Source organism: Athene cunicularia (assembly GCF_003259725.1).
Source record: "Athene cunicularia isolate RWA chromosome 5 unlocalized genomic scaffold, athCun1 chr5_part1, whole genome shotgun sequence".
NCBI lineage: Eukaryota > Metazoa > Chordata > Aves > Strigiformes > Strigidae > Athene > Athene cunicularia.
This window is the reverse complement of record NW_020799101.1, coordinates 34,688,004-34,715,174: the sequence shown is the minus strand read 5'-3', so window position 1 is coordinate 34,715,174 and position 27,171 is coordinate 34,688,004. Positions and strand designations below refer to the sequence as shown.

The following is a 27,171-nucleotide window of genomic DNA, read 5'->3' as shown; positions in this document are numbered from 1 at the left end:
GGGGGGGAATTTGGAGTGATGGAATTTGTCTTCCCATGTAACTGTTACACATGATGGAGCCCTGATTTTCTGGAGATGGCTGAGCACCTGCCTGCCAATGGGAAGTGGTAAATTAATTCCTGTTTTGCTTTACCTATTAAACTGTCTTTATTTCAACCCACAAGTTTACTCTCTTTTACTCTTTTTTGAGTCTCTCCCCCATCCTACTGGACAGGGAGTGAGCGAGTGGATGGGTGGTGCTTAGTTGCTGGCTAGGGTTAAACCACAGCAGTAAATATCTTTAGCTAGCTAGCTACTAAATGTTACGGGACATTTTGAGAAATCTGCCTGCTCATTTAATAGCTGGCACAGTTACTAAGGCAGAGCAACTAATTCTGAACTTGGGTTACTCCTGGAATTATTTCACCATATACACTTCTTTATCTTTTGTCATATTTCATGAAAAGAATTCACAGGACTTATACTCTCTACTGCAATACTCAGTCCTTGGGTATCTTGAAAATCGGTGGAATTCACAACTCCTAATTAAATGCAAAGTCTCTTACACAGTGCATAGAGAAGTTAAGATTTTCAAAATTCATTACGTTGTACAGAAAGCTCTGTGCTTACAATGATGCTACAATGCATGCATAAAAATAATAATAAAAAGTAAAATATCTTTATCTTTTTGCTACTTATCTACTTTTTATCTTTCTTGCTGTTTTTATTTTAATTTTTTATTATTATATCACTTGGTAATATGGTAAAGTGTAGCAAAGTAATTAAATATTATTAAGTACAATTACTGTTTAAAAATATTTACAGTACCTGCAATTCTTTTCATCCAAGATGCTTCATCTATTCCCAGATTGTTGTTAATGATTTTCAGAATGTTTCCAAGAATGATGCTCAGATGTTCAGATGTTATCATTGTACAGCAAAGCCCAGTACTTTGAGGAACACTCTCAGTCCCTCTTTCCCACCAGTAGGACAAGTAGTTGCATAGCATGGGTAAGATAACTTCAATTACATGAGGCATTTCAGTATACCTTGCTCCAGATTCTGCTAAATCATTAATTTCCTTTATTAGTCCATCCAACTGAGGGATCTCTGGACACATCTCTTCTACTGTATCAGGCATACCTAGAACTGCAATTAAAGGCAGAAGAGCAAAAGATTAATTAACAAAAGAGAACACGTACGTTCATCTATGTTTAAATCATAAATACAAATAACATTGTCACTCATGTTTTTCCCTGTCACTGACTTGGGCAGACATAACTATAGTAAGACTTTAGGGTATATAGGTCTCTCATCTCATAAATTATGTGTTTCTGATGATGTGCATATAGCACTGATGTAGACAATAGCTGCCATAAAGCTATGGCTTTACCATAAGGTGTCCTGTAATTATCAGCTCAGCTATGTAAAAGTAATTTTTGTAATGTAGGTAAGATCTTCAACTAAGCTTCAAATACCACAATATGCAGTTCAAGAAAAGAATTCAAACATCATGTTCAGAAAAATATCCAAATATCCTAAGAGAAAGGACCAATGTTAACACAGTCTCAACAAAGTACAAGGCTAACATGAGAAGTAAATCAAAGAGCAATAGTAGGAGTTCTCTGAAACATATATCTGTCTTTTATTCATTATTACAAATTCTTTCTACCACTATTATCTGGAGAGGAGCAAACACCTTTTTTTTTTTTTTTTCCCCCTTCAATGAGAAACACTACTTACTCGCTCTTTCTCTTGCACTTTTTGTGTTGAAGACAGACAATGGGTTGTAATGGTTGAGAGAAGGTTCAAGGAACGCTACTGGAATGGCTGCTGCGAGAGAGGCTAAGCACTCCCCAAGCGCGGGACGCTGCCTGTATGTGAGAGACACTAAGAGTTACCTAAGAGGAAATGTCTTTCATTAGGCTTTTAATGTCTAACATGCATTATAAAGTAGCATTAACATTTACTGCTGATTTAGCTTATCTTTTTAAATCATAAGGAACAACTATTCTGAAAAACTGTATTTCTCACACAAACAAAACTGTTGGAAATTAGAGTGGTATAGGAAACACAGTGTTTAAAAAAAACAAACTTCACCAAGTATTGTACATTAAATGCAAATTGCTCCACAGTGCCACTGTGTGACTACAAGCAGTAGAAAACATGTCTAGAATATGAACAAAGAATAGATTAGTAACTGCTTATTCTTATTATACCTTTGGTTTTCTTAAACAAAGAGCAAATGCATATAATCAATAGGAATTTGTTTTGGCAGTCATACCCTTTTTCTAGATTTCACTTCTTTGCTGTACCCATATACATATTTCTTTTTCTTCACACATCACACCATTATATAGTCAAATGATGAGAAAGACTATTGCTACTTATTGAAGACTGATTTCATGACTTTATGGCATTCTGCGTGGCTGTTCTGAAAGTGGCAATTTTGCATTACCCCGATCAAACTTCCCATGTTCCTATTTGTCTGTTCTGTGCTGGCACTAAAACTTAGATAGCATCTTGATAAACTGGATGAAATAACTGGTCCAGATAAAAATAAATCTCACTATAAAACCAAAACTAACCAAGCCAAAGAAACAGCAACAAAACATGCTCATCATCTGGCTGCATAAACACTATTTTCCAGGGGGAAAAAAAAAAAAAAAAAAAAAAAAAGAAGGGGTGGAAATGTATGCATGAAGGTGCAAGAGATCCTGAGACAGTCCTTTCTGGCATAAGACCAGACTCACACTGGCTTAAAACTAAAGCTAAGATACTCTTTTGAAGTTCTGAAGCACTGTTTGTATAAGATGCCTTACAGATTTTGTTACACTTGACATACAGATTGGATAAAGACAGCACACACCTTCCATCCTTTGAAGCTCCATGTTTTTTTTTGAATAGGCATGGACCTGTTGCAGTGGGTCCAGAGGAGAGCCACAAAAATGATCATAGGAATCTGTGAATAAGGGCTGAAAGAGTTGGGGTTGTTCACCCTGGAGTACAGAAAGCTCTGGGGAATCCGTATCACGGCCTTTCAGTATTTAAAGGGGGCTTATAAGAAAGATGGGGAGAGACTTTTTAGCAGGGCCTGTAGCAACAGGAGAAGGAGTAATGGTTTTAAACTAAAAGAGGGTAGATTTAGACTAGATATAAGGAAGAAGTTTTTTATGATGAGGGTGGTGAGACACTGGAACAGGTTGCCCAGAGAGGTGCTTCATCCCTGGAAACATTCAAGGTCAGGCTGGACAGGGCTTTGAGCAACCTGATCTAGTTGAAGATGTCCCTAGCTCATTACAGTTGGGATGGACTAGATGACCTTTAAAGGTCACTTTCAACCCATTCTATGATTGTTCAACTTCCAGGAATAGCAACAGTCTTTTTAAGATTCCTCCACATCAACACAGCCTTCCTCATTGTATGACCTGAAGTCTGAGATGTGACCCACCTACTTCCTCATCTTTAACTGCCTATGTCAATTTTTATTTCACAACCATGCTGGAATGTGTAGAGATATGCAACTATATACCCTCGAACTTCTTTTGTTGCAGGAGAAACAGAAGAAATTGGCAAAAGCAATGACCTCACAAAATTGAAAAACATAAAAAAGGATTTTTGTTCACTTGGGTGTTTCATGTAATTTGATTTACATAACATTATTTCAAGGTGCATGCTCATTCGTTCTCTGTCCAGGATTACTACTCTTTACTGTAGGTTTACTACCATCAAAGAAATGGAAAATGCAGAAATCAGTTACTGCAAAATTAAAAAGAAACTATGTGCTCTATCTATATATCTATGTCATTTTCCTTACATTCTGACTGTACATGTTGCAACAAAATATATGATACATTAATATCACAAATAGCAAGAACAGAACATTTCATTAAAAAACAAATTCTTGATAATGTTAGAATTCCTACTATATTTTAGAGCACAGCAATGTTCTTTTTCCAATTTAAATTGTAATGAAAGATGGAATATTATATATAGGAAAATTTATTATATCTTTGCCTTCTGTTTGATCAAGAAGGAAAAACTTGGTGTGTGTACATATATATGCACACAAATACATATTAAAAAGTACTTTGAAGAGACTATCATCACATGCATGACAATGTCATAATGCATACCCATCTTTCTGTATGAAGGATACAAGAAGCTGAAATAAGGGAAGGTGAACAACTATACAATAATGCTGAGAAAATTATTCTAAGTACACAGATATTTTCTCTCATGTAGAAGTCCTAAATATGACAAACCAAGGAAAAACCTATAATTTTGCAGGACACAAATTAGAAAAGATAAAAAAGAATTTCAGAGCAGATGGTCACTGAAATAAAAAGCAAATAATATCAAATAAATCACTCAGTGAACTGAGTGGTTCAATAGAATTAATGGAGTAAAACGTAAAGACAAATTAACACTTTAGACAAAATATGTTAGAATGACAACTAACTGGAAAATTTCACCCCAAAGGAAACATTCACTCCAAAAAGAATAAGAAAGTCCTGTCAGAGGCTGATGTGCAAAGTCTAGGAGGAAGTGGAAAACACTTCAAATGTAACCAAATCAATCTAGACTTTGAAAAATGAAATAAAGATAAAAGACCACCAACTGATGGTAGTTATGAAGAAGCATTTCCTATTACGCCATTGTTATAACAGACTTTCTTGCATCTTCGGCAGTCTTCATTTTGAGAAGCCTCAAATAGATCAAATCGAAGTCTTACACTGAACAATCTGGATATGTATGCATGGCTGAATACAGCAGGTAATTTTGTCATATTTAACTACATACATAAAAAATATACGCTATAATTTCTTAACTTCTGCAGAAGTTTGTATGTCTTATTACTGGTACAGATATTTCACCATTTGTGCTAAAAATCCTTTAGAAATGTGTTTCTATAAACTAACCATGAAAAGATCAAGACACCATAAAGGGACATACAACTTTTGGGTACTGGGTATGAAAAGGGAGCTTGCAACACCAAATTCAGGACCTAAATTCCTGATGCAGTGAATGAAAATAAATGGGTAGTGGGTAGGAATTCATAGTCAGAATTCATACTGCAATAATTGCACACTTGCCAGTAGAGCATTAGGGCTCAAAGTAGTCAGAAACTACTGCATTTTTGTATCCAGCCCTCAACGTTTACAAACCACAGAGACGTTTAAAGAAGAAAGGTCCACTGAGAAATTAGAAACATTTCCAACATCCTAAACAAGCTAAACACTCTCTGTACAAACTGGAAGTTTGTCACAACAAAGCAGCAGCAATCCAGCTTAGTATTAGTCCTGAATCCAGCAGCCAGAAGTCTTGTAGAATCAGCTACACTATTTCAGCCATGAACAGTGATATTGACCTATGAAAAGTGAGCTATGACTCATCCTGCAATAGAAGGTAAAACTTCTTAATGTCTTTGCCAAAATTCTCTAGGAGAAAAACTGCACTTTGATCCTAAATCTGAACATTGTTTAACTTGAATAACTTCACGTCAGCTTAATCATTCACTTATAAGTTTTCCTGAAATATTGAGCAGTGTGTTTGAAATCCTGCCTCCCACCTAGACACGGATTTCTGCCTACAGCTTTAAGAGCCTGAGTATATCTAGTGAAAACCAAACTAAATGAAATCTACAGTTGAAAACCTCTCACACAGCCTTAGAAGACTAATTAATTTCCTCAGATATATCTGATCTGATCACTCTTCCCTTCTGTTGTGAGTGTAGGAAAAGCAAAAGAGTGAAAAATCTGTAAAACACACATTTCCTTAACACATGGTGCCCAGAACAAACACAGGAGGGGACGGAGATCCAGTGATTTGTGTTGCTGTGGTGCCAAGAAGGAGCGTGAAGCAAGGTGGAGGCTGTACGGTCCCGTTCTTTTACTTATCTCAAGGACAGATTTGCAGTAGTCTGCCGACCTTGTCTCTCATACTCCCTCTTTTCCCACAAAAAAACAGCGCACCACCTACACCAAGGAATGTACTGCGTCGTTACTCAAGAGATAATGACTTGACCACCGTGCCACCTGCTCACACATACATACAAAGATAAATACTATCCTGAGTTTATATTTAACTTGGAGGGACAATAATCCAACACCAAATCGGAGGGACAGATGGATGGGTTTGTGCTCCTCACCCCCATCCCCAGAAGGGATGCCTTTTGGTAAGATTTGAGTCCTTAGCTAGGTCGAGTGACTACCGGGGAATTAAGTGTGTGTGATTGCAATTGTTTTTCTTTTGTGCATAGTGCTATATGGCCAACCTGCACTTTGTGCATTTATCACAGGCAATCTTAAAGAATCTGTAAATGTTGCATGAGAATAAACTGTACTATTCGTGAACCTGACTGCTTCTCTTGAATGTAACCAGACCTGTAGCATACAGGCTGTTCCTGCATCTGGTGTCAGGCCTATAGTTACAGCCCTAATTGGCATAACTACCAAGAGGTATGCCAGCTGCTCCCAGCCCCTCAAATTTCTGAGGACTGGCTAGAATGCAAGGGGATTCATCTCTTAACAAATTAATTAATCACCTTAAATGCAACACCTTTTAAGAAAACAACTGCAGTGGGAAAAGGAGATGCTGCTAACATCAACATTTAATGTAACTATCCACAGAATCACAGAATCGTCTAGGCTGGAAAAGACCTTGAAGATCATCCAGTCCAACTGTTGACCTAGCACTGACAGTTCCCAACTACACCATATCCCTCCGCGGTATGTCAGCCCGACTCATAAACACCTCCAGGGAAGGGGACTCCACCACTGCCCTGGGCAGCCCATTTCAGGGGCAGTCCATTCCTGGGCAGACCAGTGCGTACAGCTCTTGCCAATCAAGTGGAGGTCTGTTCAGTGAGTGCTTCTCAATTAAAAGACAATACAAACACAACTACCTTTTATTCCCTGTGAGAAGACCCTGACAGCTAGTTAGAGTAGGGGTAAGGCACTTCCTATTTTGCCTATCAGATCTGTGCCAAAGAGTATTTAAGATTTTCAAGTCCAGAAAGAATGAAAGAGCATAGCTTTGTAATTTAGTGATGGACATATAAATGACTGAATGTGGACATACTCAAGAATGAGCTATTACGCACATGTACATGCATGCAGAGCAGGAGGAAAGAGACAGTCTGTCCACCACACTGTTCTTGCATTTTGCATGAAAGAATTACTGAATAAACTGGAAGGGAGACCAGCATTGCTCATACTAGGCAAAGCCTCTCCTAATCAAACTACAGAGTTGTGTTTCCTCTGGTTTAGTCTCTCTCTCAGGCCCTGTGGATCTTAAACTTTTCATTATAAGAAAGATCATGAAAAGTGCCTAACCTAAAGCCTTCAGAAGCATAAGGAAGGGTTGATTATTTTGGCTCTTGTCTTGTTATAAACCGATAATTAGCGTTCTCTTTTCTGAAGTAGAAGATATAGATATGAGGCTCTTTTAATGGAAGAGGATTGAAAATCCAGGGCTTGGAATATATCATAGCAACTAGATACTTAAAGGAATTGTAGACCCCACTCCTTTTAAAATTAAAGTAACTGGTAAAGTGGTTTCCTTTGTAGAGTTAAAGGCTGTCAGAATGCTCTACATATACTCAGGATTTTATGATCGGTACAATGTTATTGAGAACAGATTACAGATTTAGGTTTGAGAGAGACACAGCCTACTTAGTAGTTAATCTATTTACCACAGCAACATGAAATAGCCAAACTTTGAGAACTTTAATGGCAACCCATGGAAAAATGTAACTTCCCCTATGGGAAAAATAAAATCCCTGCAGATACACTGACAAACGCAGGATGAGTTGTTTGCTTTTATTTACTTTTGGGTTGGTTATTTTTTTGACTGGAATTAAACTCTAAGATATAGGCAACTACATCCCAGCTAAAGTATATTTTAAACATGCTCATGCGGTTTCAGATTCACCTTTCATTCAAACTACTTTATTACCTAAACAACACACTCCTAAAGAAAATTTTACATGCTGAGTTTTTTACTCAATACCTTTCAACATAGATGTTCTTCCCAGTTCCAAGAGAATAGAGGCTACAAAGAATTCTGTAACATGAAACCTGTACATCACCCACTAGAGGAAAATGAGAAGGAGATTATCAGTATTTATTCAGCTAAAGACTACTTCCCAATTATTAAACATCTATTTTATGCAATCTGATAAAGAGTGTCTATAAAATGTTTAGCATACATATCACTGAATATTTTAGGCTGTCAATAATCCACATGTGTTATTTATCTTCAATTGCTCTGATACCTGGTCTGTTGTCTATATTCATTCTACAAACTAACAGATCGTCAGACATTCCAAGAGGCCAGCAGATAATTGCTAATAAGATAGTGCAGGTTAACACATTTGCAGAGTAAAATTTTAAGCTAAACCACATCAGTCTGTGTCTAACCTCTAGGAACATCATCTAAAGGCTCCCCACCTTTTTAAAGAAAGTCTTTTCACGGCTATCAATTTTTTAATTATCTTCTGCTTTGAAACTGTGATCACCCAAAGATATACAAAACTTTGGAACAGCATATGCTGAATCTCAAGGAGGGCCTTCAGTAATTATAAACAAAATGATGCTAAAAATAAGGAAAATTGAAATTAAAAGAACTAAAGTGTTTTTCAAATTTAAGAAAAAACCCACAAGGAATTAATAATGAGTTGTCTCCTTTAATCTAATGAAGTAAAAATACGTAGCAAAAATAAGCACATTTTAATTTTCTATACGAAATTAGTCTCATCCACATGGTAAGAGAGCACTTAAGGGGAAATTCTCTCTCAACGTTTGAAGAAATATTGTACATAATTAACTTGAAACTTACTGATTGTTATTTTTAAACATGCAATAGAAATTATGTACTATGTGGCTAATTTCAGATTTAATAGCAGACTTGTGTTACCGAAAACAGAATTTCATCCTTTGAATTTATGCAATCATTACTAAAAAGCATTTTTATTATTATAACACAGTAAACTTCAAAATTAAAATAAAATACTTACAAAGTAAATCAATTCCAAACTGATATTGTGAAATATGTTCAAAAATTGATGTCAAGATTGGTAACAATGCTACTGTAGTATAATTGATATTCTGTGAAACACCCTTGATTTGTGTTCGTGAATGGGTAAACTTTCCAAGTTTAAGATTTTCTGAAGTTTTTTCCAGATCTTCAGCTGCATTTTCAAAAAAGGCACGCAAACCAGCTTTAACAAGCTCAGATCCCGATTTCATAACAGTTCTGAAAAATAATAAGGTAAAAATATTAACTTTGCATTGATCTTTAGTAGTTGTATAGATATATGTACGTGTTAGTTACATTCTGTCGGGGTTTGAAGATATGCACATGTATCAGTGAACTTTACATTATGAACTAAAAAGGAATGTACATATACATGTACCATACATCTACATAGCAGTATAATCAACAATTAGCTTGGAGTATTTAATACAAAATAATAAAAACAAAGAACTTGCTTCCTCAGTCTTGTCTTTCCAGTTTTCATGATCTCTTTTCAAATAAGATAATGCCTTCTCAGCAAACATCACAGGTGGCGAGACAGCTCCTCTGTACAATATGCTCAAGAAAAATAACTCAATCCCTATATTTTTATAAGTTCCACTAAGTTTGCCAGTCGGGATACATGCTTATTTATCTTCAAAGCACCATACATCTAGAAAATGCAACTACAATATCAGCATCACAGTCCCATTCCTTATTTTTTTTCACTGCCCTCAATCCTTTAATGAATCTTTCCTGTTATTCACAATGAGCTCATTATCAGGCTGCTGTATAACATAACCAGGCCAGAAAACAGCCCAAATTAGAAAATTATGCTGGCCTGTGCTTTAATCTACATAAGCATTTAAAAGGTAAACAGTAAAAGTTAGCAAACATAACTATGCCCATATATTAATACATTCTGCATACTTCTAATGCCAAATTTTCCAATATGCACTAGACTGTCTAGATATCTACAGGTATTAATACTGCAGTTCCAAGGTTTATGTCATTTATATCTCCCAGTAAAGTCTTGAAATGCCCTTGGAACGGGTGACAAAAGTTTTCAATGTTTTAATGACAGGCATGGAACAGAAAAATGTAGATTAAATCCTTTAGGTGAAATCTGTTAATATGGAGGTCAATATCTGAATTATTGACACTGTTAACATCATTAATTACAAATAAAGAATAAAAAATACATAAACAATGCAACTGTCCTTGAAAAAGCTCTGCAAGACCTATGTAGTTTGTATATGGTACAAATGTTGCAAACTTACCGTGTGTCAAGAGACTGAGCTAAGATATGCAGGCAGTTCACCATTGTAGCAGAATCACTACCTGGTTAGAAAGAGATACTGTGAGAGCACAGTAGCAGAGAAAATGTAGGATAATCTGATAATCCAAAATCTCATATTGGAGATGCACTGGTTAAACAAGATATGACATAAGTCTCCCACCTTAGGTCACTGGAGAGAGAGTTAGGTCTGGTTCTAGAACTAACTTTCAATTTCTTAAATCCATTTCCGTACAAGAACTGAAAAGAATAACTAGTGTCTACTTACAGCTCATTTTCATCACTTGACTCTGCAATACTCTGAATTTCTATCTTGTAGTACCTACATTTATTTTAGAATTTTCTTACCAATACCTTTGAAAAAGGTACGTTATTTTTCCCTACATCCCCCAGGCCTATTGAGAAATTAATCTATTGGATTCAACAGTTGGATGACAGAAATCAAGCAATTAGTGTAAGATGACTTTTGAAAAGCTAAAAGTAACTGCAAAGACCTAAGATTTCTTTTTTTTAAGGGAATGTGAAAATCCTAGAAGCTGCTATTTCTTCCCGCTCCAACACGCTACATATTCTATTAAACTGCTAGCTTCAGAGCCATGTTCTGAAGCCATGTTCCACTTACTAAGTGTACTGGAAGTTTATGCATCATTTTACAACTTGTGAAAAGCTTCAGGTAAAGTAGAAGCAATGGTAATACATTCTTTATATTTTTAACTTTATCAAGATCTTTCTTAACAACTTACCAAAAAGTGAGATCCTATGTCTAACAAGAGCAGCAAGTTTGCAGAACAGGCTAAAGTAGAAAAGAACAGAAAGAGCAAGACAGGACAAAGATTAAGGATTTATTTAGAATATGAGGTAAAGAGCAGTAAGAATATGAAAGAGAAAACACAACATAGTTCCTGGAAAGGGTATTTTCAATCATACATTATAACAGTCAGTCAAATAACTGCATTAAACAGAATAAATTTTTGAAGCTTCTGAATTCTCTCATTTTCTAAGCTTCACTATTTCAGAGATGACTTGAAATGTGAAACTTTCTTTCGATTACTATGGTTTCCAACAATTGCATATAATATGGTTGAATCATTCTTTGTGGCTATTATTTCTGCAGAAGAATTTTTTTTTTTTTAAGAAAAACTGAGTAACATTTTAGTGCTTTACTTGGCATTCTGCAGGAAACGAACATTACAAATCTTCACATTCAAAACAATTTGCGAAGATATCCTCTGTAAATAAATAAATAAATAAATCTGTGTTTGGCCACTGCTGCCAAGTCCTGAAATATATACAGACTAGAAGAGCTTCTCACAAGTATGTCAGAAACTTCCATATCTAACCTATCTGTTAGAAAAATAGGATAATTAAGAGAAATGAGAAATCACAACTCTCTAAAGATTAAAGGGGCTACTTTAACTTCTAAAAACAAAGACAGCTAGGTGGACTTGGTTTGCATCTATGCTATACTTTACAAATGGAATTAGGACATAATAAAATGAAGCAAATATACCCTTAGGAATTGATATGGTCTCTTACTAACAACTGATTGTCATTTTTATCCTCACAATAGTAAGAAAATACTATACTTCCTATAAGATGATAATAAGTGATAGTCACTTTTCCCAGTGAAGAATGGAGAAAGAATGACAAGATATTTCTGAATTTATAACAACAGATATGCAGGCAAGACATCTAGCTTCGTTTATGTGCCCTTGTAAAGGTGTTATGTACAACCCTAATAAGCATCTTTCTAGCTTTATTAAGCTGACCTGAGTGACTTTAGGGGCGTAATAGGAGTATTCAGAGAGAAAGCATGAAATTGAAATGAAATTAAATTAAACTTCCATCCTCCTGAACCTCCTGAACCTGAGCTGACTCCTCCAGCTCTTGTACATATATCTGAAAGCTCAGTAAAGCAGAATCTTAAGGACTTAACTTGTTGCCCTCTTAAAGGCAACTGTTGTATAAGGATGATCATCCGCCTAGAAGATGGAAACAAAAAGGCAATAATAATGTAGACAAATGCAAAAATATGTTGGAAGATAAACTGAAGAATGGAATCTAGAAAGTTCAGTGCTAGGCCTGATCTTATATAACAATGGGTAACTGTTACTTTCAAATTTTATATCTGCTCTTGGAAAAAGTAGTCAACTCTGGTCAACATAGTGAAGGACAGCAAAAGAATGTGAGAAACTGACAGTTAAAGTCAGAAAGCATGAGAGTAAATTACAGTGTGAAAGATTACAATACAAAATTTCCTGAAGAAAATAACTGCCAGCACACATTTAAGGGGAGAAAAAAAATTGCAACAGAAATATTAGATGACAGTCATAGTTAAAAACAAATTAGATATTAATTTTTCAATGGTAATTGCAGAAAAATGAAATTATTATTTATATAAAGGCAACACATTATAAATTAAAAGGCAACTGTCTCTTTTTAATTGAGTTTTCTAGAACAACTTTGAGTCAAATGGCTGATTCCAACCAAATCTGAAACAGCAGATGTCTAAAAATTATCAAATTCTAGCAATTTTTCTGTAGGGGGAAGAAGTAATTTTGTAGAGAAGGAAGAATCCATAATTACCACCAAAAACAGTGCATCATGGTATTTTCACATTTTTTGATATCTGAAAAATTAAATGTGAGACCATTTAATTATCCAACAGTGGGATAAGCTTCAACCAGAAACTTCCATCAACAATGAAACACAAACCCAGTAGAAACTTAAGTTTTATTGTTCCATTGCTTGCCAAATCATTTAATAATGTTTTTGATGTTATCATCCACAATTATATATTGTAATAGATATAATTTATATATACTTATTTTTTTAATTATATATTAGAGAATACTAAAATTCTATTCGTTCACTGCCATTCTGAATCAGAATAAAGCATTCACTTTCCATCTGAAGAAAGTGAGTTTTTGAACTATCTTTTATTCTAAGAAGAAACCTTTAATTATCTATATTGTACCCTCCTGTGTATATCTTAATTTTCTACTTACCTTGCTACCATTTCCTTTTCCTTATTTGATGCATATCCACTGCTACTGAGTGTTTTTGTTGGAGAAGACAGGAAGTAGAGGCAGTGATTTGTAAAGTACTGATCAACTAATGGTAAAAGAACCTAAGAAATACAGATACAAAATGTATTTTTCACAGAGCACAATGGTAAATGTAGCAACAATGCTCTGATTGGTCAAAGTTCATTCAAAGAATTTTTGAAGTTCTGCAACAGTTGTATTTTCTCATTTCAGACACAAAGTCATATAAATTAAAATCTTAAATCTTACAATTTTACTTAAAAGTTACGTAAATAACAAACAGTTACACAGCTCTATATATTTTGGATCTAATATTGCAGGCTTACTCTTCTCACATTCAACAGTGATAAATATCACTGAACTAAGAGGACTCTTCCTCTCCGTTATTTATGTAACTGTCCAGTACAGATATGAAAGGAGAGGTTTTGGGTTTTTTTCTTAAGATTCTAAATTAAAACCTAAATGTTCTTTACTTCAAGTCTGATTATTGAAAAAAGTTTTCTTACTAGGTACACAAATGTGTATGTCATTACTCTGCACAGGAATACTTCTTCCTGTTAACCAAATGATACTATGCGCTTCAGTGATATACTGAGGCAAAATGTTTCAGAAATAATTTATATGTTCAGCAAGAGGATTTAATTTCATGTAATAAATAAGCTGCCTTTTAATTTCTATGTTCCTTCTCATGTAGAAGCAGATATATATTGAAATATTTTGAAATCTTTGAATCCAGGAAGTATATTGAAATATCTTGGAAGATATTTTGAAATATTTGTTCACAACATTTAAGTGATTACTTACCATGAAGAAAACGGGAAAGATATATTTCTATTACCTGAAAAGCAGTCTAACATTACAAATTTCCATGTTCTGTGTAATGGAATGTATATGTACATAACTTGAAATACTAAATCACTCACTTTGGCAAAGAATTTTATTTCTTGGTCGTGTGGAGATTTTTCAGTTTTTCCACTGGTTACAATGGCTTCTGCAAGGATACAATCAAGGCACACGAATAAGAAGTTGTCTAATAATAAATAACACAATAGCTCTTTGATATAGCCTTGCAAACTTAGTTTCGCTGAAATACAAATAAAACAGCAGAAACAGTTTAGCTAGTTACAGATGTCCAAGAATTCAATCTGCAAATTTAAAAGACAGAATTTAAGTTTCGTAAATGCAATAAAATAGTGGTCACTACAAATTTAAACATACGTTCAAGTATTTAAATATCAACAGTTTTAATTATTTTCAAAACAAAATCTGAAGCTTACCTAAATGCGCAATAAACTCTTGAGCAGAATCAACATATTTTAAAATTTTCTTCAGGAATTTAAAGGCAAACCTCTTTTCCATGGATGAAGCATCCAACTCCATGTCATTCAGACCCCTGTTTTAGAACATTAAGATAAATAGCACTGATGACAGTAGTACAAATGCTGACAGTACTATCAAGTATTCCATTCCTTATTTCCTATTAATTATGGTAAATTTTTATAAGGAGGACAAAATGGCCTTCCATAGCAACTCTTAGTTATCAACTTCATAGTAACAATTGTTAAAAATCAGTTCATGTTTTGCTAAGAGGTATAATAACTTTGGACTGAAGTATTCAAAATATATGTAATTTAGGTTAAGAACTTCAGAGAGCTATCTTATTGCACAAATGAAGCCATCGTATATATGAGTAATGCCACAATGTATTGGCCACTCAAGTTCTACTGCTGGCAAAATAAACTGCCAAATGTTTAGGAAGTCAGCATTTACAACTTTACAAAATCAGTCTGATACTACACTTCATTATTCACTATTAAACTTCATTTTTGTCCTTGAATTTTATGGAAGACTGAAGTCAAAATGACTTAAGCTACTAAATGAAAACCTAAATGCAAGTAACAAACTACTATACTATTCAAAGTATTTGAAAAATGTCAACAGTATGCAATTATTTTTTAAAGATGCATGTATTATTTATTCTTTGAGATAAATCCATGACCTAAATCATGACTGGTGGATGCAAGATATTAAAGAAGAATAAAAATATGTGTGGTTGGCTGTGCCTAGACTGAAAATATTAGATTTTATTTTAGCTACAGAAGAAACCTACCTCACTAAAAGTCTAAAATTCTTTAGGATCACAGAAAAATTTATGTTGTAAGAAACCTGTGAAAATCATCTGATCCAAGTCCCATTTCAAAGCAAAACTAAATCCAAAGTTAGATCATGTTGCTCAGAACCTTGTCCAGTAATATACTTACTGAGTATCTTCAAGGATCAAAATCTCATGACTCTGGAGAGCTACTAAAATATTTTTCCACAGGGAGGGTGCTAAAACAAGGGTGAAATATTTTCATATACCTAAATGGAATTTCCCTTCCAACAACTTGTTACTTTTGATGAGACAGTGTTTGATCTCATCTTCTCTATGACCTTGCATTAAGTGTTTCAATACAGTGGTAAAATTCCATTGTAGCCTTCTGGTTTAATAATGAAAAAAAATCTAGCCTCTCTCCTCAGAGCCTCTCCTGGCATGACATGCATGCCAATCCCCGAAGCATCTTGGTGGCCCTCCACTTGATTCACTCTTTTGTTAATGTCTTCCTTAATGAAGCAAAACTGGAAAACATACTCCTGATACAGTCTCATAATCACAAAATGTAAGGGAAAAAAAAAAAAAAAAAGAAATCAAACCCCTCAACCTGCAGACCCCAGTTACTAATGCAGCCTAGTAGGCAGTCAGTCTTCATCATCACAGGACAAACTCCTGATTCACATTCAACTTGCAGAATTCAAAGTGCTTTTTCTGCACAGATGCTGTCAGGCTCAGTTACTCTATTCCAGGGGTTACTCCATCCCAGGCAAAGGATGCTGCATTTGCTCAACTTCACACTAATTCTGTCCACCCATTTCTCCAGCCCATGAAAGTTCCTCTGAAAGGCAACCAAGCTCACTAATTTATTGGCAAGGGTTCATTCCACATAATTACTAAGGATGCATTCTCTCTCATCATCCAGGATGTGAACAGGGATTTTTTTTCTTTTTCTTTTTGAAGTCACAGAGCTCTACAGAATTTTAATTTATTATGTTTTCAAACATATTTGTTTTTACAAGTTTACAAGTTTATACATTAATTCTTCATTTCCTTGAGGTTTTCTTGTACACTTGTTTAGTTTGTAAACTCTTCATAGTACCTGTATTCCAACATTAAGAGGACGAAACTATACTTGAGAGTTGATAGATAGTGGCCTACACCCAGGACATCTAACTGGCTTGAGAAGTATGGAAGTAACTGAGTAACATTAAGGGAAACCTCTGATTACCCATAATGGTTACTTCATTTGTTTCTGTAGACTCTTCAAACAGTAGTAGATAGGAAGACTCTCCCTTTATCAATTAGAGAAAATGACCTGACTAGAGAAGATGCAGAGGCTACAGAGGGGTTAAACAGTGTGTCAGAAGTAGGGAAGAAGTGAGGAACTGGTAGTTTGTTGCACTGAGGCAAAAGCAAGAAAGAAACAAGAAAGCAGGAAAGTTGCTGGACTCACTGTTGTGGTATGGAGGAAATGATCATTTGTCCTGACATTCCTTAGGACTGGTGTAGGAGTAAATTAGGGACAATAAATGGAAGTTAAAAAACAGCTAAGAGGTGAATCCAAGAAGAAAGAAATTCTGTGGCAGAAAGCTGATGCAGCAGAAAATTTAACAATAAAAACATTTAATACTAAAATGTATGTTCTTGACCATGTCAGAACACAGGTAAGAGAAGAGGAATGATTATAGTTTGGGGGAACAGAACCAGGGAACCAAGGAACACATTCCGATCCCATTTGACACCTAAACATAAACAGACTAACCTCCCATCTTACAGTTTCATTTGGAAAAAAAAAATAATTTGAAGAGTCCTAGTTTATACTTTTATGACCTCCTATTAACTGATATATCACGTGTCATCAAATTATTTGGTATGTATTAACAGCTAAGTATGGTTGACAGGCATCTCCTGATGCCTTATTGCCACAGAGGGTAACTAAGTATCTGCATTTTCAGTAAGATCATTGTAAATATACTCTTTCTGTGTTTATAGTAAGTCATGGTTGCTAAAAGATTACATGTACTTTCCTAAATATTGAAAGACATTGGTAGTTCTCTTAAACAAGAGAGGTGATATCAAGACAAGTTGTAGAGGTTTAAAGATGCTTGACAAAATACCATGTTATTTCTAACATACACTTGAGTAAGGCCCGAGATATTTATCTGTATGTCATAAACACTGAAAAGTGCTGCAAAAGTGTTCTTGACAAAGAAAGAAAAGTAAAAATCAAAACAGAGACAGATGGTATATGTAAAGTACACACACTGTGCCGCCTATGCGTTCCCAATTATAAAGAATTTCCATGTTTTAATGATTAGTTCAAAGTTTTTAAGAATGACATTCTGGAAATGTGATCATTGCAACCAGTACTTCAAAAAATTTTATATATACTTAAAATATGCACATATTAATCTCAAGAAAACCCTGAGAAGAGGATAATCTTGCTTCACTCTGATATAGACACTGCAAACTCTGCCCACACCCCATAAAGCGTTTGAACAGGCTTATTCAAGTTGACTTGTCTCAGTAATTAACACTGAAAACACTGTCTAACCTGAACAGATGCTTCTTCAAAGAGATATTAAAACTAATATTTGAACAATTCCATTGGTGTTTCGAAGAACCATTCATTTGCAGGAACTAAACCTGCTTTTCTTACTCAATGGCTCTAAAGCAATTATGGAGGATATAAAAATGTTTAGTGGTGTGCCTACATTTTAGTTTCAGGCTGAGTACCTGCACACCTGGCAAGAGGGAATTTCTCTCTGTAGTAGTGCAGAAATGTATATTTAGAGCTGTTTTCTAGTATCTTAAGAAATGTTATTTGTTGTTGAAGTCAACAAAGTTACCTTTTGCAGATCCTAATAATCAATTTGTATAAATTTCTGAGTGTATACTTTCTCTAGAGACACAGACTTTAAAAGCAGAAATACATGAAAACAAGATCTGGTTATGCATGTATAGAAAAAGCTGTTCATGAATACAGTTTAGTTTACAAAAATGTTTAATGCCAGCAAAATTGCGGTTTTCTCTGTGTTCAGGTATTTCACATACAATAAATGATGATAGTATGGTAACTCCCAAATCCATCTTATAAAGGCAAAAATACAGTATAATACGTTATTTTAATTTCATTGACAGTGTAAATTCCAACAAGCCAGCTTACTTCCAGAAACATCAATATGAATACAACTCATGAAAACTGCACTTCTGCTTGAGCAGAAGGATTAAATGCCCACAAAATAGCCACTTTGACTTACTACTTCACAGAAACCAACATTTTTATTCACAGAAACCAACATTTTTCTTATAAACTGGATTAAAAAGCACTTTTACATAGATGTGTTTCAGTATCAGACCTCAGATTTATTTTCCCAAGATCCTTGCTGACACTGCTGGCTGCTGATTTAAAAGTCTTAAATCATCTGCTTTTTTAATTACACTACATTAGCATTTTGTATTTACTATGATCATACACATTAAAAATGTTACCTGTCTACACTGTTTAATAACGGTCTTTCTGAACATAAAAACAAGGACTCTGATTTACAGAAGATATGCTAAATGGTAATGATGTTAATAAATAAAAGACTGCAGTGAGATAAGGACGATCATCATGATTTGTGCAATGAATGTAACTATCTTCAAAAAATGTGCAACTTACCGAGATATGATTATACCATTGACTTGAAGGAATTTAAAGAGCTCTTGTGCCTTTTCACGGTCCCGTGATTTCTCCTTAGCTGTCAAGGTGTCATAAGGTACCAATAAAGGATGACTACCTCCACCTTTAGTAAGTTGAAAGAATTGTAAGTTTTTCTATGTAAGATTTATTTTGCTAGTACAAAAAGGAACTATTCAATTCTGATTGTCTTACACTGTCTTCTTTCAGACTGTTTCTTCCCTTTCATTTTCATTGTCTTTTTTTGTGTGGTTTACAGGATTCTGGCTTACCTTTGCTTTCCAACTCCATTTTCTTCTTTTTGGCCCATATATTATGGTAGTTTTCTGCCATTACCTCAACCATTCCCTACATTGCCATCAGAAAAAAACAAGAGGCAAAATTAAATGGCGACAATTAAAAATTCTAGAATTCTACCTAATTCTACATTCCTAAATATACACTCTTGTGGTAAAGAAACATCACAGTTAAGTGTCATTTTTACATGCAGCTGTTCTTTGAATTTGGCACAGGCACAGGATAGACATCACATGCTGTTTACCCCAGCTTCATGATAACTTTTTCTAGGAACTCAGAAAGCACCAATGGGGATAAACAGTAGAAATCTCTTCTTTAAATATGTAAATAGTAGGGCGTGCACCATTGTACAACAACATATCACAACCAGAGTCACAAATACACTCATAAAACCTGACAAAATTCAACTCATTAATAATAAAACCCCAACTATATTAATTCTTTTCAACATATGCAAAACATAAATACAAACCTGAAGCTCTCTAGAAAGCACCACATTAGAGAGATCAAGTGGTGCCGGGCTATATCCATTTCCCTGCAGGAAAAAGAGAGAATTATTTTCAGATAAAACAATCAAATATTCAACTACAACATCTCTGTTGTGATCTGATTAGAGTAAGACGATTCATGTTTTTGAATTTTCTTGCAGAAACTGTGTTCACCTTTTGTTCTGCAGTGTGCTGAAGACACACAGGATGATTAACAGAATACATCTACTGATGTGGAAATAAAAAGGTTGCTGCAGATACTTAGATCTTTCTATTTGCAACAGATGTCAAGCTGCTAAGAACTACGCTTTTAAGCTTAAGAGAGAAGACCAGTCACGAGGCATACAAGATGCACCTTCAAAACATGACAGAACAGTGTGGCAACTGCTTGAATGAACCCTACACTAAAGACAAGACATCACAACAAGAAGTTAGAAGAGGTTATTGTCTCATGGCATTTACAGACGAAGAAAAAGAAGCGTCATGTATTTATCCAGTCTTTAAATGTTTCAAGTGTGAAAGCTGGGGGGATGAACCCAACACAGGCTTAAGGCACCTGATGCTGACGCTCACAGGATCAGTGCTGGTACAAGTGTACATAAAGAATCAGCTCGTGACACATTTTTTGCACACTCCTTGCAGAACTGCTTACGGTGGTAGGATTCTGCCCTGTGCATTGCTCATTATATCATACTATATTTAACCACAAATGCATGTTTAATTCACCTGAAGGGGTGCAACAAAATTTTCCCAACACATGTCATAATTTTAAACAGCTTTTCTGTCTCTAAGACACAGACATTATGAGCAGCAGTCTCAACATACTATTACAAAAAAAAAAAAAGAAATTAAAAAAATAGTCTATATCACACATCAGAATGCTAGGTACTAAAATATATAATTACCTGAAAATTTTGCCTGTAGATTTTAAAAAAGTATTAAACACACAATCGTATTTGTCAGTCTTATTTATAATCTTGACAAATTCCCATTTCAGGCTCTTCTGTTTGACCAAAAAAATATTACTAGATTCACTTATCATAAAATAAAAGGCTTTAAATACTCAGCCATGTATTCTTTGAATGACTATATGAAAACTCTTTTCAGGTCTTCTGAGAAAATTAATAATATGATCTCTGACAGACGACACCTTAAAAGATGTCTTTTTACAACCCCCTTTTTAGTGTTACTGGGCGGTTTTTATTACAGTGACATGAGTTCCAATATCAGAACTCTTAACATTAAAAGTTTCTTCTCATTAAAAAGAATATAAAATTAACATAATTTTGCATAATTTCTTAGTAAATTAACAAACAAGCCTCTTGCTTTCTAAATATAAGCAATTCCACCTTACCTGGCTAGATTGAGATATGCTGCGGAGCTTTTCATTTTCACGCTGATGTATTATTGCTTCTCCTCCTTCCTTGGTCCTTTCTAGGCTCCATCCCATGGCCAACATGGTTTTTAGTGATTCTCTGGCAGGCCAACGATAAATTTCCTTTTCCTTTGAAGAAAATAATGTAAAATGTCTCTGTATTTAGCAAGTAGCAAAAACTCAGTGAAAATATTCTGTCCTTCTTTATAAACTGTTACTTGCCACAAAAATAAACAAAATTTGTATATTATATCTGAAGACATGATAGCGTTCTTTCTACATGAAAAAGAAGCTTTAAAATACTTACAATTTTGTTTTGTTTTATACTTAGTGGCCTTTATTGATGGGATATGTGTACAAACAGTGCTCAAGTGAGCTCTGGAGCAGTAATGTAGTTTGTATCTTGAAACTTATTCATTGTTTCCTCCAGCCCGAATAATAAAAATTGATGGCACTACAAGTGCTATGAAAATAGTTAGGCTAGTATATACATTTGAATTCATCAGCACACGGGACCTTTTTTTAGTCTTCCTATATTTATATCCATTCACAGATATAGTGCATTACTGATCTATACACCTCTTCATATAAATACAGCCATCAATAAAAAATCAGGTAACAGCCTATATTCCAATACTCCTTTGAAAAGTAAAGGTTTTATACAAAATTCTGAAAAGTTGTGGCAAAGAAAATTCTGAATATGTCATATTAAGATTTCTCAAATCAACCTAATAAAAGTATTTCAGTTCTTACCATAAATAAGAATTTTTATGACAGTTACTTAACATGACATTTTTAATGGAAAGATCTGATTTTTAGGCTCAAAAGTTCTAATCTGAAACAATTCAGAAAATTCTCTTTGAACTGCTTTAATAACAACTCAACCAACAATTCATCAGCTCTTCTTCAAAGATTCCAAAGCAATTTACAAACCTTTGGAAATTAAACCTTTTGAATCCCTCTTGATTTTTGTCATCTCCATTTTCTGAACAGGAAAATTGTGGTAAAGAGGAACAAATGTAATTGACTTGAGTCACCCAGTGAATCATTGCAAAAATATGTAACAGAATTCAAATTCAGTTCACTGTTCTGACAACTAGAAAACATTCATGCCAAGTCAAGAAATTAAAGTTTAAAAAAGTGCATTCAAAAAAGTTTATATGTTTTTCCCCATTTTCAACTGAATCATCTCCCACGCTTTCTTTAAATTTTTCTACCATGCTTCTTGAAGACAAAATTGCCTTCAGATATGTTAAATTACACTTTCATCTAAAACCCATGAGCTGCTGCCAGTCATTCCTCATCCACGAAGGCCTGAAAACCCTGTGCTATTGATACTTTTAATAGAAATTGGTCCAGGCCTATGGAGACTGCCTAAGGGAAGCAATTATATAAGACTCGGTGTAAGATTAACTAAACAACCACTTAAGCGTATAGATGTTGCTATTCTTAACTGTAAGAATTCCAGTTTGTGTCCCTATTATAGCATATATTTGAAGTAGATTTTCAGAAGTACACAAAAGAATCTACTTTGTATTAATGCAGCTGAAATTTCCTCTATTACCTTTTCAGTTAAGGTTTTGAAAGGTCTTATTAATGGGTGAGTCTTCATATTTTCATCAAGTGAAACACCATATTTCCATCCACTATTAGTCTGAAAAAAATAAATATAGTAAAATAACACGACAACAACATAGATGAGTAACGGCAAACTGGTCAGTTTAATCTGTCATACTGAACTGCTAATCTACTCCAGTAGCTGCTCAGTGCCACAGAAATTTCTGTCAAAAAGAGCAGGCATCCATTTGTGAATACATCAGAAGAAAACGTGGCCCAGACAGATTAGATGCCATCTATGAGTAGTAGGTCTCATGCAACCTCATGCAAAGTTCTGAGCCCAATATACAATGGCCCCTTTCAGACTCATGCATCAAGATGGTATTGGCTAAGGACATTAAGCTTCCCAGATACTCCCTGACATCACAGAGCTGCTGCAGTAAAATTGAGTCTCAATAAAATTGACTCCCAGTCAAAAAAACATCATCACTGGGCAAAATGAAGCTAAGATCTATATATTATTACTTTCAAAACAAAACAAAAACTAAACCAAACCAAGTGCCCCTTTTTCATTCCCCCCAACTCTTTGTCCTAATAAGTTCTGGTCACTTTTCCAAAGTGACCAATTTCAATGCATTTTCTTGAGCAAAAGGTTTCTTCCACATATCCCTAAAGAAATATATTATTTACTAGTCTTTTTCTGACAGTTGCCACTCTTAAAATAATTCCTACCTTATCGAAGGCCCATTTATCATGGGAATGTTCAGCATACTTGCTGACAATATACTCCAACTTTTCAGGAAGTACAAGGCTGTAAACAAAGGGGAGCATGGTCATTCAATCCTAAGTGACTTCAGTCCGATTTATGAAAAAAAAGTCAGTATAATATTGCACTAATAGAAATGCTTCACCTCCAGATGAAGGTGAGACTTCTGGCTTTGCAATTCCATTTTCTTTAGAAGAAACAACACAAAACAAAGTAGACCTATAATCACATTTACAGGGAATCTTCAAACACGTAACAGTTGCACTTATTAGCAACTGAAGTGACAGGAAAAAAACCCTGTTTCACCATAGCCTACAGGTATTTTTACTGGTGATTCTTAATAGAGCATAATATTAGTATGAATGTTTCGCATTGCGTAATGACGGAGGGGCAAGACTTTAATAGCAAGAATCAACTGGTGATCCTCAGTTCTTGAATGTATAAGTATTAGAAATCTGTATTTTAAAAGCACAAGACTACTAGGCAGACCAAGTCCCTATTAAATCATCACATATTATTACCTGCTTATTTTGCCGTATCAGGTTGCTACAGATCAATTCTCAAAACTAAGTGAAGATTTTATAAAAATCAGACAATAGGCCAATTGAATCACTTACCTGATTTTGATCTGGTACCACTTGTCATAAGCACACTCTAAATAATGACAGTATCAAATGTATTACAGGTGTACATATTCCATACATTTGAACTATCAGGCAATATGGTAATAATAAGTATAGAATTTTCTATGTAGACATAGATATAATGTAGACATATTTAACACATATACAGTTCTAAGTAGAATACATCTTTTATCTAGTAAACAGGATATGTTGCAGTGCAGTATTTGGCAGGAGGAAGCAAAAAACTCTACACTACTTCTGAAAGCTACTAATGTCATTAAAAAGTCAGTTACCAGCCAACTCTCTGTATGAAGGAGAAAAAGATGTTAATAAGGAAGAGTATAAAAATATTTAAGGAAAACAAATCACTATGATTTATGAGACTCACTTTGCTGTGTTGACAGGTTTGGGATCAAAATTTCCTTCCGGATCCACTGAAGTCTGTTTTTCCAAAGTCGACCTAATTCGTGTATCTAAATAATCAGGGGGCAAGGCACCAGCTATAGCACTTAGACAAGGCAAAGCCATTCGAAAGAGTTCTGGATCATACTTCTGCAGGAGAGATAGGAACTGGTTGGAAAATCCAATAGAAAAACATGCAAAATGTTAGTGAAAACCAAGCAGCCATATGTACAAATATTAGACAATGCAAACAAACAGTAAAGCACATTTAAAAATTAAGCATAGAGCAAAATTATTGCTACATGACGTTCTTATTGCTACACAACATTCTTAGTACGCTTAGGGAAAAAAAAAAAAAAAAAAATCACATCTCTATCTTTCAGATTCCCCATCTATGAAATGACTACGATGATATAGCTTTAAAAGTCTTTAAGACCTATTCATGAACGTTACAGTGCAAGAGTTTGATGCTATTATAATTATTCAATAGAGTTTTACTCAAATAGCACAGGCATCTTTTTGATGTTATGACACAGGCACCAATCAGGCATTTATAGGAAAAAAATATTTCTCTCACTTCATTATCAGAAATCAAAAAACTATATGCTTCTATAAATCTGAGTGACCACTCTGTGTTAAAATTCTGAAGAACAGTTTTAAGGTCCGTTGAAAATACTTGCTGATAAAATTATGTGTTTATATCACAGCAAGCAGAATGCCTAAAGTTTTGAGGCTTTAACTTCCTCTAGTTTTGTTGCAACATTCTTCAGTGTGTATGGCACAAAAGATCATAGAGTAAATTGCTTCCTCTAAACAGCTGGAAGCCATGAAAATATCAAACCTGTAAATATCTCAGTACAAAACAGAACAATGGGGAATACTGTAGCTCAGCAGATTTACACAATTCTCCTTTCATAGGACTAACAACCATTTACAGAAAAATGAAAGTGTTATTACAGAGGTCTACCAATATTGGCAGAAACATCATCTTCATTTATCTGTACAAAGTTAGGATGCACTAATGAAAAATTTCATCGTGTCAGGCCCTCCTCACACTCTGCAGAGAGCAGTAAGAGAGAGGTACACGTTACTAAAATCAAATACAAATAAGGTTTAAAAGCCATTTTAAAATAATGCCAGAGACCATGTTCATTTCTATACTATAAATCAGAATGTCTAGAGAAGCAGTCATCTAAATCTGATCATTAGAACTGGAACATAAATTCAGTGAGATGCAACGAAAATATGTGTGATTGTCCCATAATGAGAATCTGATTTTTGAGCCCAATCAAATACAAAAAGTATTTACTTGGTAATGCATTTCTCCTATCAGAAATGTTACTTTTTCTTACACTGAGAAAAAATAAGTAAGTGAAAATATCCCAAGATCACACTTTGGAACAGGAAAATGGAAAAATATTTATTTCTGAGAATGTTGTATCATATTGCTTAAGTTGGGCAATAACCAGAAAATTAACAAAATACAACTGTATGTTTGACTACATACAAGGTAAATTTACTGTGCATACACCAAATATTTGACAAGAATATGCATTTCTTAAAACTAATTTTATGTCAGTAATAAGTATTTTTAAAAGTTTAATGGTGCTAAGGTAGGAGAGGAAACAACACTGACTTGTTAGTGCAGCAAGCAATCTCCCCCATTACTAGTGTAAGGCTATATGGGCACATCAAGATTAAGATTTAACATTTCATTAGTTTGCAGAGAATCTTTCAAGATTCAGCATTCAATTTTTCATTAGGACGTTACTTCATTAAAAGCATTCGTTGCCATATTTCTCATATTAGGTGAAAGAATTGTTAAAATAAGAACTTGGCACAGAAAGTTATCATTGTAATGCTTTTACGGTCATCCTCTGTACTGTAATGTGAATTACAGTCATTACCTTATGAGACAAGGAATCAAATATGCCCCAGAAAAGTTTTTCAGTTAAATGTAATTCTTCTTCTGCTGCAATTCCATAGCTTCCCATTCCTGAAGGCAGACAATAATATTTCCAGCACTGCTCATAGTGATTTGTCAGAAGCTAGATTTTCAAGAAAATAAAAATGCACATAACAACATACTGGTTAGAAAAGTCTGAGTTGCCAGTATCTTTTTAAACAGTTATATGGGTATTATTATTTATTTCTGTTTCTTAATTTCTGAAGGCTCATTAAAAAAGGTCGGGTTTTTTTCTTTTTCTTTCTCTTTTTGGATGAGCAGCAGAGCCCATGCTGTGAAAGTATAAAGCCTGTATTAACCCCAACTGCTGTTGTGGGAATCTCAGTGATGACAGTGTGTATCAAAATTGCAAAATTTCAGGACTGTCACCATTTGAGTACAGATTACTTCTGTCATTTGTAGTTTATAGCCTCAGTACTATTCAAAACATTGCAAAAGACACCTGCAGTACACCCTTTTAGCCGTGCCTGCTTATCTCTGGAAAAACCTATGGAAAGGACTATTATACAACCCGTATCATACTAGTTAAAGAGCTACTGTATATGATTATTGGTGTGCTTTCCATATATTTTGAAATTT

General features: G+C 34.6%; 1 protein-coding gene across 1 annotated transcript in view; it reads right to left on the bottom strand.

Annotated features, from left to right (window-relative positions):
• The window catches only part of RYR3 (ryanodine receptor 3), a 242,309-nt gene that overhangs the window by 57,682 nt on the left and 157,456 nt on the right, over positions 1-27,171 (bottom strand). Inside the window, exons 51-67 of the mRNA XM_026848909.1 lie at positions 26,534-26,674; positions 24,613-24,794; positions 23,568-23,646; positions 22,843-22,932; positions 21,258-21,407; positions 19,888-19,950; positions 19,391-19,466; positions 19,101-19,224; positions 14,619-14,734; positions 14,265-14,332; positions 13,303-13,424; positions 11,038-11,087; positions 10,278-10,338; positions 8,999-9,237; positions 7,993-8,074; positions 1,723-1,853; positions 808-1,128 (exon numbers count right to left, since the gene is read on the bottom strand). Coding sequence (XP_026704710.1) covers positions 808-1,128; positions 1,723-1,853; positions 7,993-8,074; positions 8,999-9,237; positions 10,278-10,338; positions 11,038-11,087; positions 13,303-13,424; positions 14,265-14,332; positions 14,619-14,734; positions 19,101-19,224; positions 19,391-19,466; positions 19,888-19,950; positions 21,258-21,407; positions 22,843-22,932; positions 23,568-23,646; positions 24,613-24,794; positions 26,534-26,674 — 2,095 coding nt within the window. The remainder of the gene's footprint in view (positions 1-807; positions 1,129-1,722; positions 1,854-7,992; positions 8,075-8,998; positions 9,238-10,277; positions 10,339-11,037; positions 11,088-13,302; positions 13,425-14,264; positions 14,333-14,618; positions 14,735-19,100; positions 19,225-19,390; positions 19,467-19,887; positions 19,951-21,257; positions 21,408-22,842; positions 22,933-23,567; positions 23,647-24,612; positions 24,795-26,533; positions 26,675-27,171) is intronic.